Here is a 16,094-nt window from a genome sequence, read left to right as displayed (position 1 = left end):
GTCAGTCTCACACCCTTTCCCAATTCCTTACAGATATTAAAAGGTATGGACGACATTTTTGAACCCCGCTGAACTTGCCCTAGTGGTGCTACTGGCAGGCCAGATGGCCAGGCGCCAGAGAAGACGACGGCAGCTGCAGCGTCGACAGAGACTCGAGCCGGTGACCTATGTGCTGGGCCCCGCACCACACCCAGAGGATTTAGCTACCCATTAGTCCAGGATGAGACCTAGAGGGGGAGGCCCGCATCAGTCCAGGGTGAGACTTAGAGGGGGAGGCCCGCATCAGGCCAGGGTGAGTCCCAGAGGGGGAGGCATGCAATGGCACAGGGTGCACAGGCGTCACTGGTCTTTCGAGCAAATGGCAGATATCCATGCCACAGGAGGCTGCAACCTCAACAAGCAGACCGTGCGCCATCTGTGCCATGTCCTTATGAACTTGGCACCACATGGAGGAGGAGGCCGTCAATGTCACCACAACCTGAAGTTTTATACCTCAGAATCAATCAATCCAGAGCTTGGGCGGGGACGTGTGTGGCATCTCTCAGGCTACAGCCCACAGGTAGGAATCCGACAGTTCACAGACGCCCTGTTTGCCCGGGCATAAAATTATATAAACTTTGACAAGGACCAAACCCAACAAGTTGCCTGGTCACTGTCGAGGACAGCGGGTGGTGATGATAAACCGCGTAGAGCTGAGTGCTGGTGCTCCTCGATCTATGCAATAATCTGGCACCTACTCATCTGCTAATTGCTCGCTCACACCCATTACCTGCATGTGTGGTGTGCCTGGAGGGGGTGGATCCAGGAGATGGGAGAAAGGTTTGGAGGTCGGCCCACATTGCAGATGAGGTTGGTTGTGGTTGTGAAGGATTTTTAAAGTATAAAAAATAAGTGTCTACCACTGCCCCACTTTCCCGATGGTGCAGCCCCACTCTCCCCACCACCCTCTCACTCCCTACCTGCCACCCATCTTCCCCCCTCCCCTGTGCCCTCCCAGTGATCCTCAACATGCTTAGCCTTCCTTGCTCTACCGCCACTCCATACCAGAATGCATATTGGAGGTGGAGGCAGCCTGCTGCCTACCACGTCCCATGGCCTTTGATGCGCCTGGCGTACGTCCTCTGGGTGCTCTGGGGCCGGAGGGACCCGCCGCACATGACGGGGCAGATGCACAGCCATGCCACCCTGCTCTGGGTGCTGACTGCGAGATGCGGCATCGTCAGCGAGGTGGAACTCGTGGGAGCTGGTGACCACCGTCACCCCTCCATGGGACGGGTGCGGGTCGGCACCCAGCACCCCCTCCTCCCGATCGGTGCCCATTGTGCCCTGCAGTTCACCTCAGGGCGGAGGAGCAGCTGATTTGAGCCCCGGCTGCCCCTATCGTCGTCTGGACCTGCCAGCCCTGGCGACTCCCCAATATCTGCACTATGGTGTCGATGCCCTTGGCGACGCTCCTCAGTGACTGGGACATGCTATGCAGTTCCTCGTCAAAGCCCACTTGTGACTGGGACAGGCTCCACAGTGCTTTGTCTGTTCTCATTTTGAGACTGGGACATGTTCTGTAGCACCTCATTAAGGTCCGCCTGGTACTGGATAACGTCCCCAGCGAGTCGGACAATCTACCCAGGCCCTCAGCTATGGCTATCACTGACTGCACCATGCCTTGGAGACCTCCACTCAAGCTATTAATGTTGTGCACCAAGCTCTCCACTGCGGTCACATCCCTCGCAGTGTTGGCCACGCATTGCCGGCGCCATCTCCTGCACCCATATCATCTTGGATCCTCGAATCGGCTATGGACCTGCTGGAGTGTCACTGACATCCCCCTCTGAATATCATGGCTGCACCCCAACATCTGCACCAGCTCCGGGCAAACGTGTTCCAGAGGCTTAACATCTGACTGGGACCCAGTTAGGTCCTAGGATCCAGCAGACATGCGACTGCTGTCTCCTCTGGGCATTACTGCCTCCACCTGATGTGCATCTGCAACTGTGTGCTGCTCACCAGATTGTGCCCAGAAGCCTGACCAGTAACGTTGCCCACCGAAGTGTGTCTCTGCAGTGGTGGAGGGTGGGGATGAAAGCTGGGATGCATTGATGGTAGCATCCTCAGAACTTTCCTCTGAGGTGTTCTTATGGGAGGTGGGTGGTGGGGGGGTCGGGTGGAGAGGGTAGACCATCCCAGATGGGCCAACTCCATTGGCTGGAGGTCCTGCGGAAGAATGGACATGTGGTCAGTGGGAGGGATGGGTCATTCTGTATGGCATTAACAACTCTTATGTGAGAGTTCATCTGGTGGGGGCTAGTGGATCATCACCTCTGTGCCATGCGCCAACCTCCGCGTTGGTGATAACTCTGTCCTTGCTCACCCCTGTAACCTCCTCGATGGTGGTGAGGATTCTGATGTCCAGCACCCGCGGCAGTCTGGGCTCTCCCGACGGTTATGGGACAACTACTCCTGTGGAGACACAGAGAGGGCATCGTTAGACGCATGTATGGTTTGGGGAGGGGTCCAATCTCTCGTAACTGGTTAATCTTTATATATTTTTCAAATATTTACATTGGTTTGTACAGTGTTTCAAGGAGCATTCATTAATAATGAATTTTGACAATCATATTTGGTGATTGACAGTGGTCCAGTTGACACGTTGGAGCTTTTGCTTGCTTCAGTTGGTGATGGGTTGGGTTCCTATTTTCTGTCGTGCTTCTTTCCCTTTTGTCGCCAATGTTAACTGTCGAATACTATTTTGCTTCATCAATGATTGATGAACACATTGCTAACGGAGTAGGATAACTTGAGCATCAATAGTAAAGAGAGTTAAGCATTGAGGCAAGTACTAGAGTTACCTTTTTTTTTTATAAATGTTTTTTATTCAGTTTTCATGTTTTATATTGAACAAATTACAAATTGTTAGAGAGAGAAAAAAAAACACGCAAAAATTAACATATATATTTATAGGTGAGCATCTTCGTAGTAATAACTGTGGCCTCCCCCTCTTTGCCGGCATACATATTTTACATTCCCCAACATGTTTATTGGCATTTATTTAGTTTGGTTTTGGGCCTTAGCTAGCCATCAAACCCCCGTAACGAGCCCGTAGCCCCCCCCCCCTCCCCGCCGGCTACCTTCCCCCGACTATTCTTCCTCTTGTACGTTGGCCACAAACAGGTCCCGGAACAATTGCATGAATGGCTCCCACGTTCTGTGGAAGCCGTCGTCCGACCCTCGGATGGCGAATTTGATTTTCTCCATTTGGAGAGAATCCGAGAGGTCGGACAGCCAGTCTGCAGCTCTGGGCGGTGCTGCTGACCGCCAGCCAAACAGGATTCTACGGCGGGCGATCAGGGAGGCAAAGGCAAGGGCGTCCGCCCTCCTCCCCAGGAATAGATCTGGCTGGTCTGAAACCCCGAAGACCGCCACTATCGGGCATGGCTCCACCCTCACCCCCACCACTTTGGACATAGCCTCGAAGAAGGCTGTCCAGTACTCCACAAGTCTGGGGCAAGACCAGAACATGTGGGCGTGGTTGGCCGGGCCTCTTTGGCACCGCTCACATCTGTCCTCCACCTCCGGGAAGAACCTACTCATACGGTTTCTCGTTAAGTGGGCTCTATGTACCACTTTTAGTTGCGTCAGGCTGAGCCTTGCGCACGTGGAGGTGGAGTTGACCCTATGCAGTGCTTCGCTCCAGAGTCCCCACCCTATCTCCATCCCCAGGTCGTCCTCCCATTTCCTTCTTGTTGCATCCAGTACGGTGTCGTCCCTATCTACCAGTCGGCCATACATGTCACTACAGTTCCCTTTCTCTAGGATACTTGCGTCCAGTAGGTCTTCCAGTAGTGTCTGTCGTGGCGGTTGTGGGTACGTCCTTGTCTCCTTTCGTAGGAAGTTTTTGAGCTGCAGGTACCGTAGCTCGTTCCCCCCAGCTAGCTGAAATTTCTCTGTCAGTTCGTCCAGTGTTGCGATCCTGTCGTCCGTGTATAGGTCCCTGACTGTCAGTGTCCCCCCGTCCTGTCTCCACCTTTTGAAGGTGGCGTCAGTCAGTGCTGGTTTGAACCTATGGTTGTTGCAGATGGGAGCCTTGTCCGACATTTTGTTCAGGCCAAATTGCTGCCGCAGTTGGTTCCAGGATTGGAGGGTGGCTGTCACCACTGGGCTGCTGGAGTGTTTTTTGGGTGGGGATGGGAGTGCTGCCGTGGCGAGGGCCCGGAGGGAGGTCCCCATGCAGGAGGCCTCCTCCGCACGCACCCACTCGGCTTCTGGCTCCTGGATCCATCCCCTTACTCGCTCGGCTGTTGCCGCCCAGTGGTAGAATTGTAGATTCGGGAGGGCTAGCCCCCCCCCCTGGATTTTGTTTTCTGTAGGACCTTCTTTGGGATCCTAGCATTTTTACCCCCCCATACGAACGCCATGATAAGTTTGTCCAGCGCTATGAAGAAGGCCTTGGGGATGTAGATCGGAATGGATCTAAACAGGAAGAGGAACCTGGGCAATACGTTCATTTTGATCGTCTGGACTCTTCCTGCGAGGGAGAGTGGGAGTGTGTTCCATCTTTGCAGGTCCTTTTTTACTTCCTCCGCCAGGCTGGTGAGGTTCCATTTGTGGATCCCTTTCCAGTCATGGGCTATTTGGATCCCCAGGTAGCGGAATTTATGTCGGGCTTGTTTGAACGGCAGCCCCTTTAGTGCTGGCCCCCCCCCCCCCTTGCTGGTGTACTGGGAAGATCTCGCTTTTGTTCATGTTGAGTTTGTAGCCCGAGAAGGCTCCAAACTCTTTCAGGAGCGCGATGATTCCGTCCATGCTGCTTTGTGGGTCCGAGATGTAGAGGAGCAGATCGTCTGCATAGAGTGAGACTCTGTGCTCTCTGCCTCCCCTTCGGATCCCCCTCCAATTTTTTGCTGCCCTGAGCGCAATTGCTAGCGGTTCGATTGTTAGTGCGAACAGCAGTGGGGACAGTGGGCATCCTTGTCTGGTGCCCCTGTGCAGCTGGAAGTACTGGGAGTTGGTATTGTTGGTCCGTACACTCGCCATGGGGGCGTTGTATAGGAGTTTTACCCACGCGGTGAACCCTGTTCCAAGCCCGAACCGCTCCAGTACCTCTATGAGATATTTCCATTCGACTCTGTCGAAGGCCTTTTCTGCGTCCAGGGAGACGATCACCTCTTGTGTTCTCTCCCTGGAGGGGGTCATTATCACGTTCAGCAGGCGCCTGATGTTCGAGGTGAGCTGTCTACCTTTGACGAAGCCCGTCTGGTCCTCTGTGACCACCTCAGGTACACAGTCTTCTAGCCTTTTGGCTAGGATTTTGGCCAGTATTTTGGCGTCTGCGTTCAGCAGAGATATGGGTCTGTATGACCCACATTCCGTTGGGTCTTTGTCTTTCTTAGGTATCAGCGAGATTGAGGCCTGTGCTAACGTGGGTGGCAGTGTGCCCCTAGCTAGCGAGTCTGTGAACATCTCCCGCAGGTGCGGGGCCAGCGCTGTCGCAAATTTTTTGTAGAAGTCCGCCGGGAATCCGTCCGGTCCCGGCGCCTTCCCCGTCTGCATGGAGCTGATACTGTCCATGATCTCTCCCAGTGCTAGTGGTGCTTCCAGGTCCCGTTTCCTTCCCTCTCCCACGACTGGTATGACCAGTCCATCAAGGAACCGGTTCATCCCAGCCTTCCCCGTTGGGGGCTCTGAGGTGTACAGCTCTTGGTAGAAGGCCTTGAAGGTTTCGTTAATCCTCTCTGGTTCTGTTTCCAACATGCCTCTGGTACCCCTGATTTGCCCAATTTCTCTGGTGGCTGCCTGCTTTCTCAGCTGGTGTGCCAACAGGCGGCTGGCTTTGTCTCCGTGTTCGTACAGGGTCCCGCGTGCCTGGCGGAGTTGGTGCACTGCTTTCCTGGTGGAGAGCAGGTCAAAGTTAGTACTAGAGTTACCTGATTGTCAACTGTATTCCCACTGCTACTGACGTTCAACTTAGCACACTCTTATCTTCAGATGGATCTCATTAGTTGCACAGGGATGGTTTTAGAACCCACGAGAGGGATAATTTCAGAAAATCCTGCCTCAGGGCAGCTGGTTACCCACCTGGCAATGGTGGGTTGCCAATTAGTGGCAATTAAGTGACCGCTTGGAGACAGATTAGTGAACCAACTGAATCTTTCTAATGGCGGACAGTTCCAAGAGCTTCCCCCCGCTCCCCCATTGGAGCCGTCGGAGTCAGAGAGCCACATTTATGGCAGCAGACCAACATTTATTTTATGATTAATTCTTGATTACAGCTGATAGCTTATAATATACTAACATACTAGGAAGATGAAAATATTTGTGTTTTAGAAAATTAGTCTCTGAGCTTGAGGTTTCTTTGGCACTAGGTGATAAATTCCTGAGACAATCCGTAAGACCTTTGTCAAGGTGGCATCATCTGCTGATGTACCTGAAAGGTGCAAACTGTTCCAAGGTGGACTGCATTTCTGTGAAAGAGTCAAACACCACTCACATACAGACATATGAATAAATATATAGAGACGGACAGTACATAGGCATTTAGTTCTTCCAATTGTAAGGAAGTCAGCTTTGAAAAAAAAAGTCAAACCCATTTAATTAGGATCAGGTCCTGGGGGCAGTAATTGACACAAGAGAAATGAAACTGGTGGAAATTCTGTTTGATGAACTATCTTACTCATTCCACCTCCATCAAAATAAAACATTATGGCATAAGAGATATGTTCGCTTTTGTACAAAATTGTATACTTCCATAGTAACCATAATAAGAGTATCTTTCTTATAAGTGTTGTGGCTAACCTAAATGTCAAATTCTCCATTTTATTTTACGTGATAACTCTTCATTTAAAAATTACAATTTTATCTAATTAGAGAAAGAATGTAATCCACATCAAAATATTTGTGGTTTAGACAATGGTTATGTGTACATAATTGGGAACTACAAGCAATATTTTGAGGCACACTTCTGTGAGTGTCAGTGGAACACTTACAATTGGAATTTAAGTTGAGTATCTAATGACATTTGAAGCATCCTAACTTCACAAAACTAGGTTTTGTTAAACACACACAGATGTTTCTGAGCTATGGCCCAAACTTTTGGAAAAAGAAAGTGGTTCACGGGTGGGATTTTCCAACCCCGCCCCCAAAGGCATGTTTTGCAGCGGAGGATGCCGCCCCCCTTTTGATGGCGGCCATCAATCAGATAAAAAAGGGAGTGTTGTCTGCTGTCCCTCGATTCAAGGATGATGTCTACTCATGGTTCCTGCCATGGGTCTTCATGTGGCTCAATTCATGACCCACAGATCTTTGAGTTCATGAGGTAGGGGGATCAAGAGTACGTGATTTGCTTCCATTTCTTTCAATCTCTGCCACCGCTCTGCCTCATCATTAAGACATTGTGACCTGATGCAACTTTATGAACAAAATGTCATTGTTTTAAATGATTGGGAGAAGCTTATTTACCAGTCATTGATGTCAGTGCTGCCAGGCTTCAAGGAGAGTGTCACTATGTCTTCGAAACATTTTCTTTGTGGTCCCCTGGAACATTGGCCGTTTGAGAGTGGATGAAACAAGGACCTGGCTGGAAAGATGTTTTTCATCCATCCAGACAATGAGTCTAGTCCATTGCTTGTGGCGATGGCTTCAAGAAGGATGCTTGTGTTTGTATGATAGTTGTCCCATTGAATCCAAAAGATGGGGTGGAAGCATTGCAATTGGAATTTCTCCAGCACTCTTATTTGTCACTGTCTCGGCCTCGCTGCTGTGCAGGAATGTGGTAACAATAACTGCTTCGTACATTAAGACTTTTGTTGACTTGCAGAGATCTTTATTGTCAAACTATCTTTACATTGTTTGTAGAAGGCTGAGCTGGTGCAGCTGATCCAGTGTTGGATTGCCTCACCAATAGTGGCATTTTGAGAGAGGTGGTTGACAATCTATGGAAAGTACTAAATATATTCCAGAGTCTATCCTTCAACATATGTGGAAGGTGGAATATTTGGCTCATCATATGTGGGTTGATATGAGTTTCATTTTGGCAGATTCAAGTGCAGACTGAGTTTTTAGTGTGCAGAATTGAATAGCTCAGAACGGCTTGCAAATCTGATGCATTGTGGGCAACAACACAGCGGTCATCTACAAACTTTACATCAGCTATGCCTATGGTGGTCAGTTTAGTTTTGGCACAGAGGCAACTGAGGTTAAAAAGTTTTCCATTTAAGTGATATTTAATAAAGACACAAGAGGGCAATTTGTCATTGATGAGGTGAATAGCCACTGTCAGGCAGATTATAAATTATATAGAAGCTATTAAGCCTTGCCGGGTCTGGATTTTTAAGGCATCTATTTCAGACCTCCTACTGCAGACAGCTTAAGGGATTCTGGCAGGGATTTGCGGATGTCATGTCCATGGTACTAAAAACGAGGGTGACGTCGAGTCCAGAGGTGGCGATTTCTGGAGTGTCGGAAGACCCGGGAGTCCAGGGGGCGAGAGAGGCTGATGTTTTGGCCTTTGCCTCCTTGGTAGCCCAGAGACGGATATTGCTAGCATGGAGGGACTTGAAGCCCCCGACATCAAGGGTATGCGTTAGCGGCATGGCTGGGTTTCTCAGACTTGAGAAAACTAAGTTCGCCCTGAGAGAATCAACGTTAGGGTTCATTCGGAGGTGGCAGCCGTTTATCGACTTCTTCGGAGAAAACTAAGCTGTCAGCAGATTCAACAAGGGGGGGGGGAGGAGGTTAGAGGGTAAAGGGGGGTAGGAGTTAGGCTAGTTTTTGTCTAGTTTCGGCAGGAACAGTGGAAGATGGAGATGGAGGGATATGCTACATACTGAACTATGTTTACATTTGTATTTATATCTTTAATTGTTATAAAACCATAAATGCCTTAAGAAAATGTTTTTTTTTTAAAAGATGCTAAAGGGATCAGAATTGAAGGAGTACAGATATCTTAGATGGTTGAAGGGCTGAAGATTACAGCGATGGAGAGATTTGAAAGGATGAAAAGTTTAAATTGAGTTGCTTAACCAGGAGTCAGTATAGGTCAGCAAGCATGGCGGTGGTGGGAATTGTTGGGACTTGCTATGAGCTGAGACACAAATAGGAGAGTTTTAGATGACTTCAAGTTTATGGAAGGTAGAAAATGGAAGGCCAGCCAGGAGGGCCTTGGAGTAGTCAATAGGAATATGTCAGGAACATCACTGCGTTTGTCTCTACAATTCCTCTCTTTATTGTAATAAAATCAACTTTTCCTGGATTGACAAATATGTTTAGTCATTGATTTAAGTACAAATAAATTAAAATATTTTACATGTAGCCAGTGTGGCTGAATTTATTGAATAACGTGAAAACATAGATTGTTAAACACTCCACAGAACAATATGGGCTGAATTCTGCCTGGGTAGCAGTAGCCCCAATGGCAGGCTGAAAAGCTGAGGCAACCCTGTCTGTGCCATTTCCAGGAGTCCTGACTGGGGTTTGTGGCCATCAGGCAATTAATTGTCTGAAGCGAGATCCCCTGTCTCTCCAAGAGGTGCCGGCCTTATTGGATGGCCAGCAGCTCTTCAGTCCCACCAGGAGCAGTGATCACGGCTGAGACTGCTCCTGGCCCAAAGCAGCAACATGGACACCACTGTAGAACCAAGGTAAGTGACAACGGGGTTGCCAGAGCCAATCAGGCAGGCCTTGCCAGGGACGGAGACATCATTGGTGAGGGAAGCGGAGGGGACAGGTATCTCTGTAAATGCAATTAAAGCGCCTTTCCTTTGTTTGAGGCTGCCACTGCAAGATTGGTATGTCACAAACAACAATGTAAGGTTTTAGGTTTTCAAAAAAAAATTGTGTTCATTAAAATTTCTACCAAATACATATGATGACTTGGTTAGCCTGACCCACATGTTTTGTTATTCTATCTCTCATCATGCATTTCACACTTTTTGCTTGCATTCTTAGGAAGCTGGGGAAATGGTTCGCTCTTTTGTTGGCGGTCTGGAGTTAATTGTTAATTTGCTAAAATCTGACGACATAGAAGTTCTTGCCAGTGTTTGTGCAGCTTTAGCCAAAATAGCCATGGATGAAGAAAACTTAGCAGTTATAACAGATCATGGAGTTGTTCCAATGTTGTCAAGTTTAACATACACAGTAAGTAACCTTGGTATAACATTTATTGAAAGAGTTACATTATATTTATAGCACTGAAACAGGCCATTTAACCCAACAAATCCACACTGATATTCATACACTAGTAAGGCTTTCTTCAACCCTCCTTTAGCTAACCACATTAACATATCCTTAGCCAGTATTCTCCAGCCATTGCGATGCACTGTTCCTGCCGGCAGCACATCCCCGTCCATTGGTTTCCCAACAGTGTGGTACAGTTTCAATGGGAAATCCTGTTTATAAGCGGAGGAAGGAGTGAATCCTGCCACCAATGAACAGAACACCACTGAGAAACATGCTGCTGGGGGACCGGAGAATCCAGCCCCTTATGTTCCCTTCTCCCTCATGTTTTTATCTAACTTTCCTTGAAAAATGTATTTGCTAATTACATCAATTATTCCTTGAGGTAACAAGTTCCACTTTCTGACCACTCTGGATATGGCCCAGAATTTTCTGTCGCTTGGGCGAGTGCATCCCCGACCCAGAAGCATCTCAAATCAGGTGAGAGGATGTCAGGCCAGAATCCCAATGTCATGATGCCCTCACACGATATTTCAGTTTGTGTGTGCACAGGAGTTGGAAGTGAATCCGCTGACAATCAAGCAGGCAGTTTAGCCCATTAATGGGCAAATTGAACACAATTTTATGTGGCCCATCTGCTTTTATGGTTGTCGAGCAGGCTGATTGGCTTGTTTTAGCTGCAACCTCGATCCAGGGCGGGATGAAAGGTCTGGGCTGAAATAAAATTTAAAAGATACCTGGGAACTGAGGTTTATGTTTGAATGTGCTGCCTAGATGTTCTTTACAGTCTTTCTCCATGGCAATTTATTTTTTTACAGGCCAGCAGTTGCCTGAGACAGTTCCACAGCGGCTGTCCCCTAAGGGTCCACATTAGAAATGCATGCCCGCAGTCTTCCTTATCTCAGTGCCCACCATCTTTGCACCCTCTCACCGCTCTCTTCAGCAGCATTGAGCATTTTCCAGCACATGTTAATAATAATAATAAACTTTATTAGTGTCACAAGTAGGCTCACACTGCAGTGAAGTACTATGAAAAGCCCCTAGTCACCACATTACGGCGCCTGTTCGGGTACACTGACGGAGAATTCAGAATGTCCAAATTACCTAACATCTTGTTCTCAGAAAGGATGTTGTCGTGTTCACAAAGTCCACAGAAGCTAAGTTCATCAACGAAGTTAACATTTATTTACACTACTAGTAAATAATAATCTAGTAATCTACACTCAATTAAGAGTAGGCTTTATCAACTCTCTCTCTCTCTGTCTCTCTCTCTACCTACACTCAATTAAGACTAGACTTTATCTACTCCCTCTCCCTCTCCCTCCCTCTCTCCCTCTCTCCCTCTACTCAATTAAGACTTGACCTTATCTACTTCTCCCTCTTTCTCTCAAGCCTGTGAGTCAGTGCTTTATATAGTTCTGCATCTAGCTCCATCTAGGTTTAATTATGAGCTTTGTATTCTGAGCATTTCCCATAATGTCACAACCCAAGCCCAGAATTTTACACTAGCTGGTCATTATTTGACCAGCCAATGCACTCCAGCGCTGGCTGTGGCTGGGAATGCATTTAATGCTATCTTCCAGGCCCACCAAGTACATGCATCCAACAGGTGAAAAGTCCAGACCAATGTTCCAAATAACCACATCTGCCAGAGAGTAGGTTATGCCTGATGAATCTCATTGTTTGTTTTTCACATGAGAAGAAATTCTATAATAATCTTTGCTTGTTGTCCCTGAGCCCATTTTATATCAATGCTGTCACTGCCCCTTTAACATTATTGCCTTCAATGTCTACAAGAATTATCTCAGTTACCTGCCAATGTTTTCACAAGATCCAAATCCAGATCAGTACAAAGCCAATACAGAACTCCAAGGCCATGTAAATCTAATGTACAGCATAAAATATCTTTCCATGGGGAGGAGCACACTGCACTGTTTAACCTCTGTAATTTAGTGGTTAGCAGTGCAAGCCAGTCACCCACCCCTCACACATACTAACTCCCCTCCCCCCAATTCACCCTCCCCGACTCGCCCTCCAACCCAATTTAGAAGATCTGATCCTAAAATTTTGAGAAGGCACTTAATAAAGTTCCTCATCAGAGACAGTTAGCTAATGTTGCAGCTCGTGAAATTGAAGGCAAATTATTGACCCTATTAGGAAATTGGCTGAGTGGAAGGGGACAGTGATTGGGGATAATCGGCAGTTACTCTAATTGGCGGAATATAGTTAGTGATATTCTGAGTCTGGCTCTGGGGCTCCGAAGGGAAGGGGGGAGAATAGAAAAACAATAGTAATAGGAGATTCAATAGCTAGGGGAATAGATAGGAGATCCTGTGGTCGTGAGCAAGACTCCCAGAAGGTATGTTTCCTCCCGGGTGCCAGGGCCAGGGATGTCTTCAGGACCCTGAAGGGGGAGGGTGAGCAGCCAGAAGTCGTGGTGCACATTGGTACCGACAACATAGGTAGGAAAAGGGGTGTGGAGGTAATAAACGAGTTTAGGGAGTTAGGCTGGAAGTTAACAACCAGGACAGACAGAGTTGTCATCTCAGGTTTGTTGCCGGTACCACGTGATAGCGAGGCGAGGAATAGGGAGAGAGTGCAGTTGAACACGTGGCTGCAGGAATAGTATAGGAGGGAGGGCTTCAGGTATTTGGATAATGTGAGTGCATTCTGGGGAAGGTGGTACCTGTACAAGCAGGACGGGTTGCATCTGAACCAGAGGGGCACCAATATCCTGGGAGGGAGGTTTTCTAGTACTCTTCGGAAGGGTTTAAACTAATTTGGCAGGGGAATGGGAACCGGATTTGTAGTCCAGCAACTAAGGTAGCCGATATTCAGGATTCCAAAGCGTGTAGTGAGGCAGTGGGGAAGGTAACACTGACAAAGGAGAGTACTTGCAGGCACGGAGATGGGTTGAAGTGTGTATACTTCAACGCAAGAAGCATCAGGAATAGGGTGGGTGAATTTAAGGCATGGATCGGTACTTGGGACTACGAAGTGGTGGCCATCACGGAAACTTGGATAGAAGAGGGGCAGAAATGGTTGTTGGAGGTCCCTGGTTGTAGATGTTTCAATAAGATTAGGGAGGATGGTAAAAGAGGTGGGGGGTGGCATTGATAATTAGAGATAGTATAACAGCTGCAGAAAGGCAGTTCGAGGAGGATTTGCCTACTGAGGTAGTGTGGGTTGAAGTCAGAAATAGGAAAGGAGCAGTCACCTTGTTAGCAGCAGAGATGTGGAGGAACAGATTGGGAAACAGATTTTGGAAAGGTGCAGAAGTCACAGGGTAGTAGTCATGGGTGACTTCAACTTCCTAAACATTGAGTGGAAACTCTTTAGATCAAATAGTTTGGATGGGGTGGTGTTTGTGCAGTGTGTTCAGGAAGCTTTTCTAACACAGTATGTAGATTGTCCGACCAGAGGGGATTTGGTACTTGGTAATGAACCAGGGCAAGTGATAGATTTGTTAGTGAGGGAGCATTTTGGAGATAGTGACCACAATTCTGTAACTTTCACTTTAGTAATGGAGAGGGATAGGTGCGTGCAACAGGGCAAGGTTTACAATTGGGGGAAGGATAAATACGATGCTGTCAGACAAGAATTGAAGTGCATAAGTTAGGATAATAGGCTGTCAGGGAAGGACACAAGTGAAATGTGGAACTTGTTCAAGGAACAGGTACTACGTGTCCTTGATATGTATGTCCCTGTCAGGCAGGGAAGAGATGGTCGAGTGAGGGAACCATGGTTGACAAGAGAGGTTGAATGTCTTGTTAAGAAGAAGAAGGAGACTTATGTAGGGCTGAGGAAACAAGGTTCAGACAGGGCACTGGAGGGATACAAGATAGCAAGGAGGGAACTGAAGAAAGGAATTAGGAGAGCTAACAGAGGGCATGAAAAATCTTTGGCGGGTAGGATCAAGGAAAACCCCAAGGCCTTTTACACATATGTGAGAAATATGAGAATGACTAGAGTGAGGGTAGGTCCGATCAAGGACAGTAGCGGGAGATTGTGTATTGAGTCTGAAGAGATAGAAGAGGTCTTGAACGAGTACCTTTCTTCAGTATTTACAAATAGAGGGGCCATATTGTTGGAAAAGAAAGTGTGAAACAGACTGGTAAGCTTGAGGAGATACTTGTTAGGAACAAAGAAAATTACAGCACAGGAACAGGCCCTTCGGCCCTCCCAGCCTGCGTTGATCCAGAAGGAAGATGTGTTGGGCATTTTGAAAAACTTGAGGATAGACAAGTCCCCCGGGCCTGAGGGGATATATCCAGGGATTCTATGGGAAGCAAGAGATGAAATTGCAGAGTCGTTGGCAATGATCTTTTCGTCCTCACTGTCAACAGGGGTGGTACTAGGGGATTGGAGAGTGGCGAATGTTGTGCCCCTGTTCATAAAAGGGAGTAGGGATAACCCTGGGAATTACAGGCCAGTTAGTCTTACTTCGGTGGTATGCAAAGTAATGGAAAGGGTACTGAGGGATAGGATTTCTGAGCATCTGGAAAGACACTGCTGGATTAGGGATAGTCAGTACGGATTTGTGAGGGGTAGGTCTTGCCTTACAAGTCTTATTGGATTATTTGAGGAGGTGACCAAGCATGTGGATGAATGGATACATGGATTTTAGTAAGGCATTTGATAAGGTTCCCCATGGTAGGCTTATGCAGAAAGTAAGGAGTCATGGGATAGTGGGAAATTTGGCCAGTTGGATAACAAACTGGCTAACTAATAGAAGTCAGAGAGTGGTGGTGGATGGCAAATATTCAGCCTGGAGCCTAGTTACCAGTGGCATACCGCAGGGATCAGTTCTGGGTCCTCTGCTGTTTGTGATTTTCATTAATAACTTGGATGAGGGAGTTGAAGGGTGGGTCAGTAAATTTGCAGATGATACGAAGATTGGTGGAGTTGTGGATAGTGAGGAGGGCTGTTGTCGGCTGCAAAGAGACATAAATAGGATGCAGAGCTGGGCTGAGAAGTGGCAGATGGAGTTTAACCCTGAAAAGTGTGAGGTTGTCCATTTTGGAAGGACAAATATGAATGCGGAATACAAAGTTAACGGTAGGGTTCTTGGCAATGTGGAGGAGCAGAGAGATCTTGGGGTCTATGTTCATAGATCTTTGAAAGTTGCCACTCAAGTGGATAGAGCTGTGAAGAAGGCCTATGGTGTGCTAGCGTTCATTAGCAGAGGGATTGAATTTAAGAGCCGTGAGGTGATGATGCAGCTGTACAAAACCTTGGTAAGGCCGCATTTGGAGTACTGTGTGCAGTTCTGGTCGCCTCATGTGGAAGCTTTGGAAAAGGTGCAAAGGAGATTTACCAGGATGTTGCCTGGAATGGAGAGTAGGTCTTATGAGGAAAGGTTGAGGGTGCTAGGCCTTTTCTCATTAGAACGGAGAAGGATGAGGGGTGACTTGATAGAGGTTTATAAGATGATCAGGGGAACAGATAGAGTAGATAGTCAGAGACTTTTTGCCCAGGTGGAACAAACCATTACAAGGGGACATAAATTTAAGGTGAATGGTGCAAGATATAGGGGGGATGCCAGAGGTAGGTTCTTTACCCAGAGAGTAGTGGGGGCATGGAATGCACTGCCTGTGGAAGTAGTTGAGTCGGAAACATTAGGGACCTTCAAGCGGCTATTGGATAGGTACATGGAGTGTAGATTAATTTGTTCTTAAGGGCAGCACGGTAGCATTGTGGATAGCACAATTGCTTCACAGTTCCAGGGTTCCAGGTTTGATTCCGGCTTGGGTCACTGTCTGTGTGGAGTCTGCACATCCTCCCCGTGTGTGCGTGGGTTTCCTCCGGGTGCTCCGGTTTCCTCCTATAGTCCAAAGATGTGCAGGTTAGGTGGATTGGCCATGATAAATTGCCCTTAATGTCCAAAATTGCCCTTAGTGTTGGGTGGGGTTACTGGGTTATGGGGA

The 16,094-nt window shown here is 47.7% G+C and overlaps 1 protein-coding gene across 4 annotated transcripts in view; it reads left to right on the top strand.

The window, feature by feature from the left end:
- odad2 (outer dynein arm docking complex subunit 2) overlaps window positions 1-16,094 on the top strand; it is a 434,182-nt gene that overhangs the window by 352,790 nt on the left and 65,298 nt on the right. For all 4 annotated transcript variants that reach the window (XM_038798210.1, XM_038798206.1, XM_038798208.1 and 1 more), the window contains exon 18: window positions 9,940-10,128. In XM_038798210.1, coding sequence (XP_038654138.1) covers window positions 9,940-10,128 — 189 coding nt within the window. The remainder of the gene's footprint in view (window positions 1-9,939; window positions 10,129-16,094) is intronic.

This window comes from Scyliorhinus canicula, chromosome 5, assembly GCF_902713615.1.
Source record: "Scyliorhinus canicula chromosome 5, sScyCan1.1, whole genome shotgun sequence".
NCBI classification, from domain to species: Eukaryota; Metazoa; Chordata; class Chondrichthyes; order Carcharhiniformes; family Scyliorhinidae; genus Scyliorhinus; species Scyliorhinus canicula.
Note: the sequence above shows the minus strand (reverse complement) of the source record. Positions and strands in the feature narration are given on the sequence as shown.